Below are 13,975 nucleotides of genomic sequence, written 5' to 3'. Positions count from 1 at the left end.
ATAGGCCTAGTTTTACTTTTGCCAATGGATAGTTAAGTTCCTACACTGTGCCAAAAATCAAAATAAACTTGAAACAGATAAAAGCAATAAATGAAAAATGTAACCAGACAGATGGAGAATAAATAGTCTAATGTGTATGACTCTCAAAAAAGTCCTTTTTCAGTGTGAAAACAAAGGAAGACCATCTTCAGAATTGGATGGCAAGAATAAAGTGATGCTTTTAACAAAAACATTATAAACAAAATAAAAGACCAATGACAAATTGAAAAAAATATATGTGAACACATCCAGGTTATAACAGAAGTAGTAATGACAATGGATGGAATAAGATATGTACAAGAATAGCAAATATCCCATAATCAAACATATTAAAGGATCCAAATACATTAATACAAACTAAAATGAAAACAAGATCACTATTATAAATCACATTAATAAAGATATTCTACATCCAACACAGGTGAGAAATAGAAATTGAACAACTTTGCGGCTTCTAGTGAGTGACAAAAATAGGTCTATCTCAGAAGTAAGCTGGAAATTCTGTAATGAGAATCTTGAATAGGTCTGATCATGTAGCTGAAAAACTCCAATCTACACCAAGAGATGACTTCCAAAGAATAAGAAGAGCAAGTTGTACATGGAGATATAGGCAGAAGGATGTTTGCTGTGGCCTTATTTCCAGTAACAAAAATTTTAAATAAACTTAATCTGAAACACTGAGTAAGCAAAGTATAATGTATTATTAAGTTTTGGATTTCTTTTCAAAATGAAAAATTTAAAATGCAGACAAAATGTGTTTGGGGAATAACAGCCAGTGATCCAGCAATCTGAAAACCAGGTCCTATTTTACTTTAGAAAGGAAAGTATCTTTTAAAAATCAGATTGATGAAGTATACATGCTGTTTAAAATTCTAGCAACAACCTGTTGACAAGACAGTTCCATGTTGGTCACTCTTATATTTGAAGGACATTTTCCGGGTCAAATTTAAGATGGAAAAAATATTCCATTGTGTATATATACCACAGTTTCTTTATCCATTCATCTGTTGAAGGGCATCTAGGTTGGTTCCACAATCTAGCTATTGTGAATTGAGCTGCTATAAACATTGATGTGCCTGCGTTACTGTGGTATGCTAATTTTAAGTCCTTTGGGTATAAACCAAGGAGTGGGATAACTGGCTCAAAAGGTGGGTCCATTACAAATTTTCTGAGAATTTTCCATACTGCTTTCCAGAGTGGCTGTACCAATTTGCAACTCCACCAGCAATGTAAGAGTGTGCCCTTTTCCCCACATCCATACCAACATCTATTATTGTTTGTGTTCTTAATAATAGCCATTCTAATTGGAGTAAGATGAAATCTTAGAGTTGTTTTAATTAGCATTTAATATTATGGCATTTGCAAATAAATGAATGGAATTGGAGAATATCATGCTAAGTGAAATAGGCCAATTCCAAAAAACCAAAGCCAGAATGTTTTCCCTGATAAGTGGAAAATGATATATAATGGTGGTGGGGGAGTGGGAAGTGAGAGAAGAATGGAGAAACTTTAAAATGTGTAGAAGGAAATGAGGGGGGGTATGAAAAATGGTGGAATGAGACAGACATCATTACCCTATATACATGTATTAATTCACAAATGGTATGAATCTACATCATGTACAAACAGAAACAAAATGATGTACCCCATTTGTGTACAATGAATCAAAATGCAGTCTGTAAAAAATAAAAAAATAAATGAATAATTAAAAAAAGATGGAAAAAATAAAACCACCAATTCACAAGAGTCAACATTCAACCAATATGCCTTCTGAAATAGTCTTTCATTTCTGCTGTCTCTTCAAAAATAGGAAGTGGCTTCAGAAAAGCAACCATCACCACCCTTTGCCCAGGTCAGAAGGAGGAGGGAGCCAAAATCATTTTCAAAATCTGTAAAAAAGGAAAAGTTCAAGAAATCATGAAAAACTGTAAAAAAAGGGCCCATAATAAAATGAGAAAAATCATGAAATCTCTTCCTTTCTCTAGGGAGTTTGAAAAAGTAAACCAAAACAAAAATAACTAAAACAAGAATAAGAATATCCATAGCAATCACTGCTAATACTCATCATACATTATCATATCAACCCCTCACCCTCACACACACACACACACACACACACACACACACACACAGAAGGCCTCACAAATGTACCCACTAGGTTGATCCTAGACCCCAGCTAAGCCAGTAGGCTCACTGCTCAATAGTGACTGAGTGAATGTTCAAGTTCAGGTAGCCTGTATGGACTATCCAGTGCTTCCTAATGATTCACATTATGGCAGGAAAGAAAATTATCCTTTTTTGTGAGACACACAGCATGGGACAGGGAAGAGACTGCAGAGGGACTGGCCTAATCCCAGTGGAGTTGCCCAGAGGGCTGAGGGGATTTAAAACCTCAGAATATCCCAAGAGCACACCTGTTGAGACTTATAGGGCTCCTCCTCAGCTCACAGCATAGAGGTTTGGAAGTGCCCACTTGCCCATCATTATAGCCACAAGAAGAATATATTTCTGTCTCGATCTAATACAAGAGTATCTTTTTTCTTTATAAAGAAAAAATTGTCATTAAACTTGTGTAATCATAAAAATTAGCCTACTGAATAATAAAAGTCAAACAGAAGTTAAATCAGATGAATCTTATATTGGAACTTTTTTTTTTGTACTGAGGATTGAACTCAGGGCTCTCAACCACTGAGCCACATCCCCAGTCTTTTTCTGTATTTTATTTAGAAATAGGGTCTCACTGAGTTGCTTTTGGTAACAGTTTGGTAACTTTAAATCTTTTCTCTAAACCATTCCTTTCAGATATGAAAATGCCTTATCAAATCTATTGTTTTGGACACCTGCGGAGGAAGCAGTCACTACTCTATAAACACATGTCAAATATCTACCTGTGCTGGAAATGAAGAAAGGGAGCAGTTTTCTGTCTGGAGGGGTCATGAATTTTCTTTGCCTAAAAAAAAAAAATCACATCAAAATGAAGACCATCACTGGGTGCTGTGGTGCACACCCGTAATCCCAAAGTCTTAAGAGGCTGATGCAGGAGGATCAGGAGTTTAAAACCAGCCTCAACAAAAGGAGACACTAAGCAACTCAGCGAGACCCTGTCTCTAAATAAAATAAAAAAATTGTACTGGGAATGTGGCTTAGTGGTCGAGTTCTTGAGTTCAATTCCTGGCACTCCCCTCACCTACCCCCCCCCCAAAAAAAAATGAAGACCATCAACCCTCACTCAGTTCAGCTGGAGTGGTTTTTATGGCCCTAGTAATGGCTTTTCTGTCCCTTCTGCAACACTGAGAAATGGCCACAAGAGGGCACCAGCAACATGCTAGTCTTCCAGTCCTCAGAGGCAAACTCCTGCAACTGACTCACTCCCAGGAACACATAGGGTGTAAATGCAGAGTTGTTTTTTCCAGTCATTAATGCTGTAGGATTTCAGAGGATATCAGGTAAAGGTCACAAAGCTCAAGTCGGGCCTAGAACCCAGCTGCTGACATAAGCACAAACTTGCTCTGAGACACCAAAATACTTCCTCAGTCACATTCCTTCCTGTGGGAAATTGAGTTCAATTTCCTCTGTGCATCAAGGAAATTATGAAGCAGTTGAACTTAAACTCAAATGGTCATATCATATTCCTTGTGTTTTACCAATCTCAAAATTTAAGACCAAGAGCTACTAAACAATGACTCAGATCAAGAATTTAAAAGAGGTATGGAGTATGATTAAAAATAATATATCACATCTAACCTCTCATAAAAAAATGAGAAGAAAATGAGAAATATAAAGTGTTTTATAGGAAAGGGGATGAGGAGGAGAAGTAAAGTAGGAGCTAAGGAGAAGAAGTGAAGTAAAAGAAGATAAAAGGGAGAGAGGAAAAGGGTCGGATAGGGACAAACTGGCTGTGACTGAGGTGGATGAGATGGTCATGATTTTTATCCTACTGATAGCCAAAGAGGATAATCACAAGACAATGCCTGGAAAATTTATAGAATTTAAGTAAGTCTCATTCTAGTAAGCAAAGTTGCCCAGCAAAATCAAAAACAAGGCAACAAAAATTATTGGCTTGCTTGATTAAGTGCTGAGCTCTCCAATTCAGGATCTAGTCTAATGAAGATTTGAAAGAACACAAGTCAGAGATTCAGAGGAAATTTGTGAACAAGAAAATAACCTGCAAAGAGCAATCTTGTAAATCTGGCCACACTTGTAGAATGATCTAATTAAAACTTCCCAGCCATTCCCTGAGTGTGTGGGCATATATAGGACAAGGAGTTATTCCTTCATCACTCACTAAGTTCCTTTTAATGATGGACAGGCTTTTTCTGGGTTTACTTTCTGATCACCTATTTGCACGTGTGTGCGCATGCACACACACACACACACACACACACACACACACAATACAAGGGACAGAGATGATCATTAAGCACCCTGGGATTCCCCAGGTGGTAACTATACAACATGACTCCTTTCCTGACACCACTTCTAAGTCTGCCTACAATTCGGAAGCCTGAGTTTCCTTCTGATTTCTTTCCAAAGAATAATTTGCAACTGCAACTTTGTAGGTTAAAAAGCTTCACCTGGAATAAACACAGATAATCTCAAAATTCCACTTTGAGTGTCTACATAACAAGACAATAAGCCAAATGTATTTGAGTCAGATAAAATGCCCACAGCACTTTAGGCCAGTCCATTGCACAGCCAGGTCAATGGTACCAGCAGAGGGTGCTCTGCTTTCTAGGACCCCAAACCCCACCTGCCATCTTCCCTTGGGCCAAGTGATTGAGGTTCCAGACCTCATTAACAAACCCTATAGGCACCCTTTAACACTTATTCTTGAGATTTGTCAGAGCTGTCTTTTCCTGAGAAAAATGCCATGTCTCTTCCCTCCACTGCCCAGTGAAATATCAAAATGATATCTTGCTTCTCCATATTGCCAGATTTTGTGAATTACATTTTATCATATTACCAAGATGCTTCCTACATATATACTTCCATTGAAAGCATAAACTTCCAATCTCAATTTATTATTAATTAAATGTTGTACTTTCTTTATTCCAAATGTTAGTTTGCTACACTAAAAAAAAAAAAGTTGCATAGAGCAAGAATCCAAAAATCAGATCGTAATATTCTGTACAGAGGTTAGCAAATCCAGCCCACCACTTGTTGTAAATATCATTATGGGCACACGGCCATATTTATTTGTTAACTTCTTGTCTACAGTTGTTTTTATCCTATGTCAAGACAGTTGAATAGTTGTCACTCATGGGCCATTGAAACCTAAAATATTTGCTAGCTGGCCTTGCATATAAAATGTTTCCCAACCATGTTCTAGATAGAAGGTTACATAAACAGTAATACTTATGTAACAATTCAAAGAAAATGCTGAACTCTTTCATTAGAAGGAAATAATTCATCAAAAATGACTTTTCTCCTCCCAAACACAAAAACGGAGACCACACAATGGAAATTAAAGATCCTGTAGCACAGCTCCTCTACCATCATGGAAATGAACATCTGATCAATTTGATCTGTTGTGTTTTTTGATTAAAAATACGTGATTTCATATTGGAAAAATAAAATGTAAAAAAAAAAAAAACAACCCTGTGCAGAAGAAAGGGCATAGGGGCATTGATAAACTGGCTACAAGGGCCCAAGTTCACTGATGGGGGAATCTCCTGTGGATCATAGGAATACTGGGCATCAGGAATACAGGAGATTTTCATTAATAATAATAATAATAATAAAACACACTAATGAACACTTGGGGGACATAAAAAGGTTGAAATGCTGTCATTTATGACAACCTGATGAACCTGGATAAATCACTATATTAAAGGAAGTAAATCCGGCACCTGGAGAGCCAGGTGGGGAGGAGTTTGCCAAGGGGAGCTTCAGTTAGACAGCAGCAAGCAGCTCTGGTGTTCTGCTGCACAGCAGGGTGATCACAGGCAGCAGCCACACATTGCATATCTCATGTAGCTAGAAGAAAGGATTGTGAATGTTCTCACGACAAAGAAATGAGAAAAGTTCAGGTGATGGATATGACTTGACATGATCATTACACAATATATACATGTGTCAAAACATTGTATACATCAGAAGTATACAAAATTACCATGTGTCAATTAGAAAGGAAAAACAACAGAGTATGGAGCAAGTGTACACGAAACCTGTTGTTTTGTTCATTTGTGACATGCACAATTATCCACTGTGCTTCATGAATATCCACTGTGTGTACCAACCATCCACTAAGAATTGTGCCCTAACTGTATCAGTAGGATTGATCAAGGACAGTGCCGCCCTTGAATGAAGAAAAAAAAAAAAAAGAAACATTGGAAAAGCAATAGGTGGCCCATACTAGAGATCCAGAGCTGTATATCCCCAAAGTTTCATACTTAGCAGAAATTCCAAAAATTTAAAATAGGATATGAATGTGCAGGCTTAGAACACCTTCTTCCCAGTAAAGCTAAACATACTCCCTTCTAGAATTCTCTTCTACTTTCTGAGTAAGTTGTCACAAAATGGACTTGATGTGAGCTATATATAACAGATGTGCCTACTGGACAACATGCAGCCTGGAAGAAAGAGCCAGATATTGATGGGAGGCAAGTTTAGATTGTTTTATGATCACAGCCTGTTGATTATTTTGGGAGAGAATGCTATCTATGCTCAATCAGTGAAAACAGCATGAGATGTATTTATTAATGAATTCATTTATGACAATGATGAGACCCAAGAAGAGGCACAATTCAGAGATGAGCAATTGTGATTTACAGATAAAACTACTTACCAGAAAGTAGAAAATGGAATTGTGTGGTTATTTTGAAATGATACATTTGAGAAAATAGGAGAAAAAAAAACAAGAACATCAGAGAAATTTTAAGGGAAAAAAAAAAACAAAAGGACATCTTTCACACAGCTTGGAAAGATGAAAAACAGGTGAGAACAGATTTATAGAAGAATCTATGGTCCAAAACATAAAGTAGAAAGCAAAAAGGTTTCTGGGGCAGAGGTGGGATGGATGAGAAAGAGTCAGGGACACTCCAAACTTGGAGGCAGCAGGTACAGGAAGCAGAAATCACCTGAGCATCTCTCAGAGTGCTGGTTGGTCCAATGTTTGTAGAGCAGATGGACGGGTCAAAACTCCTTTCCCTTGATGCTGAGCAATGATCAGCAAAGGCACTTGAGGAGGAGCAGGAGCACAGGCAGGAAGCCAGAGAGGAGGCTTTAAGTGGCAGGTGATAACCATGAGGGACAGGAAGGACTGGGAAGAGCTCAGCCTGAACTACTGGCTCATCTTGTCCAGCTGCATGTCCCCAGCCTCCTTACTGTCAAACAGAGCAGGACACAGTAAACAAAAATAGCATCCATAAATGGAGGACCAACGATACATGAATATCAAGATGAACACACCTATTCAGAGAATCAAACATACAAAAGAAACCAAAGTCCCACAGGAGAGGCAGCAAATACAAAGGACTGCTATCCAAGGGCAAGAATACACCAGAGAGATTTTAAATGTATCCTTGATATTCTCTGACAGATATGGCATTATTTCCTTTGAAACACAAAAATAGGCTGTGATAAAAATGAAAATCATGACAGCTCAATTACTGAACAGAAGAGCATAAATTTAATGCCAATTGGAAAATGAATGAGTGAAAACCAAGTCAAGGGATTCTTCCTGGGAGGAAAAAGTAATGGAAAGAATGAGAAAGAAGACATGAGAGACACAGATGACAGACCAAAGTCAAAGACCCTGCATTCCTTGCAAAGCTCTTCCAAAAGGAGTAGAAGCAACAAGAGAAAGAGGGGCCACAGACTGAAGCAAGACCCAGACTCCCCAGAAGGAGAAGAGGTCAACCACTAAACAAAATGCATGAAAAAAAGACCATAAAAAAACCACAGTGATACTTGCATGATGAAATGCAAAACCACTGAAGGACACAGAGGCCATAAGATTAGGGATAGGCAACAGACTGGGAGACAAGTATTTGCAATATACAGCAAATGTAAATGCTGAAAAGTATAAAGAGTTATAAAAAATTGGAAAGAAAATCTCAACTAAGAACATGTGACTTTATGTAAGTGAATGCCTGCAATCCTCTTAAAAGCCTAAAAGGTGTCTGAATATTCTTGTTTTATAGCATAGAGGGAACAAGGATTTAAAAATCAGACAGCAAAGAATGAAGAAGTTCAAAATTTGATTCCAGGCAATATGACTCACTATCTGCTCTTAAACACAAGAAATTTTTTTATGTGAAGTATAACCTTCTCTGTGCACAGGGGCATATGCATCATTAATACTGCCAAGGAAGTGGACAAAACAGGCATCATCATTAGAGAAACAGATAAATTAAATTTCATACTATGGAATATTATGTTTTCTTTAAAAAGATACTTACATGGGAAAACTTCAAAATATTAGCAATCTTCAATACATTTTAAGGTTAAAAAGGAGCTTATTCTAGGATAATATGGACATTATAGTACCATCCCAATTTCAACATATATATATGTAGGTATGACCACATGGAAATGTATAGGAGTTTGCACAGAGCCATCTCAGTAACTATTAGAGTTCAGTGGAATCTCAAAGCAGAAGGAACGTGAATTAAGAGGCATTTGTATCAAATTGCCTATTTGATGACCTCATCCAAAAAATCTATTCCCAGCTTTCTTTTCTTTTGATAATTAAAGAATAGGACCGAGCAAACATGCTTCTTAACAGTTGCTATGTGCCAGGCATAAGGGTACCATAGTTATCTTATTCATTCTAAAATAACTTTAGCTGTTAGTATTATTAATTTAATATTAAAAAAAATAAGGACAGCTGGGTTCAGTGTGTTTAAAGAATTCCCTGCATCTAGGTTGGTTCCACAATCTAGCTATTGTGAATTGAGCAGCTATGAACATTGATGTGGCTGTATCTCTGTAGTATGCTGATTTTAAGTCCTTTGGGTATAGGCCAAGGAGTGGGATAGCTGGGTCAAATGGTGGTTCCATTCCAAGTTTTCTAAGGAATCTCCAAACTGCTTTCCAGAGTGGCTGCACTAATTTGCAACCCCACCAGCAACATATGAGTGTGCCTTTTTCCCCACATCCTGGCCAACACCTATTGTTGCTTATATTCTTGAGAATTGCCATTCTAATTGGGGTGAGATGGAATCTTAGGGTAGTTTTGATTTGTATTTCTATTACTAGACAAGTTGAACATTTTTTTCATATATCTGTTGATTGCTTGTAGATCTTCTTCTATGATGTGTCTGTTCATTTCCTTAACCCATTTCATATACAAACAGAGAAATAAGGTGTACACCATTTGTTTACAATAAAAATAAATTAAAAACAAAAAAATAATTCCCTGCAAACGTCTTATGCCTGGAGAGGCTTAGACTTGAGCTCCAGAGTGTCCCAAACCATGGTGACATGGAAAAAATGACTAAAAACCTTCACATAAGAGTAGACAGAAAGAGGTTCTCAGGCTACGAAGAGCCAACAGAACTGGCCTTACCGCAGCGATCTCGGACAACCAGGTTGCGTCCTTCCTTCAGGTGTATGGTGAGGAGGTATGCAAAAGGGCTCGGGAGGTTACTCAAGCCATCACCAGCCTCCCCAAGAGTCTGCACAGACAAAGGAGGCATTTAAGTCGCCAGGTCTGGGACCCAAGCAAGAGAATTTCTGCCCTAGCAGAGACATTTCTTAATTTCAGTAAGGGAAAACATCACAACTATTGTCAAGTATCATCTCCAACTCCCAATCGCACTGATAAATTTATTTACATTGCTCATGAGGGTTAGATCTGGATTGTCTCCCAAAACTCATGAATTCAGAGGAGGGGCTTTGGGGAAGTGATGGGATCAGGAGGACTCTGAGCTCATTGATGGATTAACCCACTGATGGCTGAATGGGCAACGTGGAGGTGAGACCTAGCTGGAGGAAGTATGTTGCTGGGGGATACACTGGAAGGGCTTATCACTCCCTGGCCCCTTCTTCCCCTGACCCACCCACCCTCTCTGCTTCCTGATTGCCACGAGCTGAGCAAATTTTCTACACCATGATGTTCTGCTTCACCTTGGGGCCCAGAGCAACAGAGTTGGCTGGCCATGGACTAAGTCCTCCAAAACTATGAACCTATATAAATTATTCCTCCTCTAAGTTGTTCTTGTCAGGTATTTTAGTCACAGCAATGAAAAGCTGACTAACTCAACAACTTTATTAACTAATCCTTCATATTTTCCCCAGTGAGATCTTATCCGAATTCAAAGGCAATAATGATTATTTCTTTATGGGATGAACTTTGCAATGATGACACAAGTGATATACCAATCTCTGAAACATCCTTAATCTCATTAATTTTCTGTGAGATTCCTTATAGAATGGTAGGGCACTGAGAAAAGCAGCATGCAGAAATACAGCTCCCAGGCTGGCTCCCATGAACTTGTGCCCACACTTCAATCTCAGATAGAAAATGTCTCCCTGTTCTCCACCTTCACACCCATCCCTATCAACTCTGGCATGCCTCCTGCAACTGTGGTAAACTTCCACTTCTTGATGCTCAGCAGATCCTAAGCCCTCATGCCCACCAGACACATGTCCCTTACTTGTATCCACATGGACACGGTCTCTGCCCTGCAGACTCCCATATCTGCCACATGTTCTTTCATTTTCTGGCACCCACTGTTGGCATCTCCTCCTCCTACTTTCATTCTCTCACCTCCCCCAAACTATATCACTTTCCTTTCCAAGAACACATCATCTCCTAGGGTCATAATGTTAAAATCAATTTTTTAATATATATCACATGAATCCAGTGAAATTATTGAGCCCATTCAAATGTCTGCCTTTCCACAAAGAGGACAGATGAAAACATTTATTATTCGTTTATTAGACAATTAATCGATTCTGTGGCCAAAGTCACCCTTGACAAGCCTTCTTTTGAAAATTTCATAGAACTTCAAAATGGCTTTTCCTCCTTTACTATTTCTCTCAATTTCATAGCTTTTGTGTATTTTTAGAAGACTCTATTCCAGTCTGACCAATCAATAGAAACTGAATTAATCTCTTCCAGCTAAAATTTGCAAGGCTGGTTTGTGTAGGTAGACAGAATTTTGTATTCTTTAGAAGTAAAGGAGACAAAGAAATACAAACATTTGATGAGAAACATTTACAACGTTTACTTCAATGTTTGTTTTTAAGGAATGTCACTCACAGATTGTTCTTCAAACTGTTGAGACATCAAAGAAGCATTCAGATCACCATTGCCACGTAACTTCTGCAAAGAAGAGGAAAAGCCTTCATCAGAAAAGCTTGGTATGAACCTACATCGTGCACAACCATAGAAACAAAATGATGTACCCCGTTTGTGTACAGTGAATCAAAATGCAGTGTATAAAAAATAAAAACTAAATTTAAAAATAAATAAAATGACCAAAAATGCAATTAAAAAAAAAGCAAATGAGGCTGGATGTGCTGGAACATGCCTGTAATCCCAGCTGCTTGGGAGGCTGAGGCAGAAAGATCAAGAGTTCAAAGCCAGCCTCAGTAAAAGTGAGGCACTAAGCAGCTCAGTGCGACCCTGTCTAAATAAAATACAAAATAAGGCTGGGGATATAGCTCAGTGGTCAAGTGCCCTGGTACCTTCCACCCCTGCAAAAAAATAAAGCAAATGAATGATCATCCATGATGATATCCTTTCTCAAGTCTTTTCCTTTGGAAATCTGATATTTACATATCCAGTTTCAGGTGTGTGGGCTGCTGTGATGTTTTCATGGGCATAAGAGGTGAACTGAAAGGCATTAGTTTGTCTACAGCTTTTGCCATCCAAGTCAGTGACTGGAATGTGGAGAAAGTCAGTTCTATTCTCCCGCTGGACCATGGGTAGCCCTAGTTCATCCACATGCTTAGCAAGCAAATAACATTGATCCAGTGAAATGAACAGCTTGAGATTCAGAGAACTGAGCATGTCTACAATGTAGGAAGCATTTCAAGATGTGATCTGAATGACCTTCCTCAAACCAGATATCCATGGGCCAAGCACCTGTATAGTCATCAACCCAAAACTAGGAAATGCAAATTCTGAACAAATGAGCTCACAGTCAGATTTCTTTCATACTTTAAACATACATCCCACACACAGGAAGTGATTCCACAGGGCAATAAAACTTGCATAATTCATTAGTTAGTAGGGGAACAGCAGAGATCTCGGTTGTGTCAGGTTTTAAGTGAACAAATGAGAGAGTGTCCAGAAGAGCTATCACACTCTCTAAGATCTGTAGGCTAAGTGTGAGGACCGCTGAATGTAACCAAGGGCAGGATGGAGAGGACTGGGAAGAGCAGATCCCCCATCCCAGCCATAGGAACTGTTTTTCTGGTACATCAGCCAGAGCTAATTTCTTGTGTGAAAAAAAGAAAATGAGATTTTTCTCCTCCAAAAATGGATAACTTCAAGTTTAGAGGCCAGTTTGGAGACAGAAAAAAGGTCTGAAGAGATTGCTTAGACAACCATGAATCTTTGGGGAGGTAAGCCAGGACCTGGGGCACTGATGAAATGTCCTAAGTTCCTCCATTCACAGTGATCATGGTGAATATCTTGGGCACAATTAAAGATCCTAGATGGTGGGCTGCCTTCCAGACATACACACTCAGAGCTGGAGGTGACAATAAAACCTCAGTTTCAGACCAGAGGGGAACCTTTCAGGTCCCAAGGTGATGGTGAGGAGTTGCAAACAACAGGGCTCTCTGCCCACTGCCTCTGTGTGCTGTGACACTCAAGAGGGCTCAACTGGCAAAGGTGAGCCCTGAACACAAGTAGGTTAGGAGCCTCCAGTCCCTCGTATGGGACAAACAGAGGTCCCAGAGTTCTTGGAACCTGTTGCTCTCAAATTAGCCTCAGTCTGTACCACTCTAGATCTAATACCCATAGACAGTGAATACCTTTTGATTCAGATGAACTTACATGAGAAGGATAGAGACATTTTGAGCCTTCTCTTGGGCCCAACCACTCCAGTCATTTGTCCAGCTGGCCCTGGAAGCGCCATCACTGTCTCAGTCAAAAAAGACCCCTAACTCTTCATGTGGGGCTCAGACTCCCAGCAAACAAGAAAGGGGGAAGCAGGTACTTTGTTAAACTGCCTGTTTTTGTGTTCTTAGTATCTTCTTTATATACTACCTCTAAAAGGACACCCAGGTAAGTGAGTAGGCCAGTCCAAAGGTTGCTTTATGACCGCAATCAGTTACCTTAGTCAACTTTCACAACATTAAAAGATCTCTTCATATATCTTTAATACTGTACACTATCAAATCCCATGAATTCAATTTCTTCCTGATTACTGTGTCTAACTACAATTTCACATGCAGAGCCAACAGTAACCAGTGTTATCTGATGCTCTGCAGCCTGAAAGTCACCCACTATTGTGATCTCAGGTGGGTTAAGTGAAGTATGTCCCATTTGGCCAATACTATTTGAAGACAATTTTTTAAAAATATCAGGTCTGGGTTCAGAATTTCTATTTAAAGTGTCTGTTATTAGCCAAGGATCATGGTGGCCTGTTACTTCTACTTATAATGGGAAAAGTGGTTGGATGGATGCTTAAACCTGATGCCTTCACAGATCTGCACACCACATATATCCTCCCAGGTTGGCCTCACTGTGCTTAATGATGATGTTAATTAAATGACAAAACAACCACCATCATTTATATGCTATCAAAAATGAACACAGTGCTTTTATTCAAAATATGGTAAGTCTTTCACTTATAACAGCAGGGAAATTCAACGTGAGGAATGGCATTAATTCAACATTATAGCTGGTTTTACTCACAGAAAAGTCACAGAACTTAAAGTTATGATTCCCACAGCCACTGTAACTGTCATACACCATATATACACGCCAAGGCAGGAAAGTGATTACCATAAAGAACAGGAAAATGTTCCATAT

General features: G+C 38.8%; 1 protein-coding gene across 5 annotated transcripts in view; it reads right to left on the bottom strand.

Annotated features, from left to right (window-relative positions):
* Mctp2 (multiple C2 and transmembrane domain containing 2) overlaps positions 1 to 13,975 on the bottom strand; it is a 223,423-nt gene that overhangs the window by 141,643 nt on the left and 67,805 nt on the right. For all 5 annotated transcript variants that reach the window (XR_007106943.1, XM_047538509.1, XM_047538510.1 and 2 more), the window contains exons 3-4: positions 11,249 to 11,311; positions 9,551 to 9,659 (exon numbers count right to left, since the gene is read on the bottom strand). Coding sequence is in view for 4 of the 5 variants with exons in the window: in XM_047538509.1 (XP_047394465.1) it covers positions 9,551 to 9,659; positions 11,249 to 11,311 (172 nt within the window). In the remaining variant the exon portion in view is untranslated. The remainder of the gene's footprint in view (positions 1 to 9,550; positions 9,660 to 11,248; positions 11,312 to 13,975) is intronic.

The sequence above is a fragment of the Sciurus carolinensis genome, chromosome 2, assembly GCF_902686445.1.
Source record: "Sciurus carolinensis chromosome 2, mSciCar1.2, whole genome shotgun sequence".
Taxonomy (NCBI): domain Eukaryota; kingdom Metazoa; phylum Chordata; class Mammalia; order Rodentia; family Sciuridae; genus Sciurus; species Sciurus carolinensis.
Note: the sequence above shows the minus strand (reverse complement) of the source record. Positions and strands in the feature narration are given on the sequence as shown.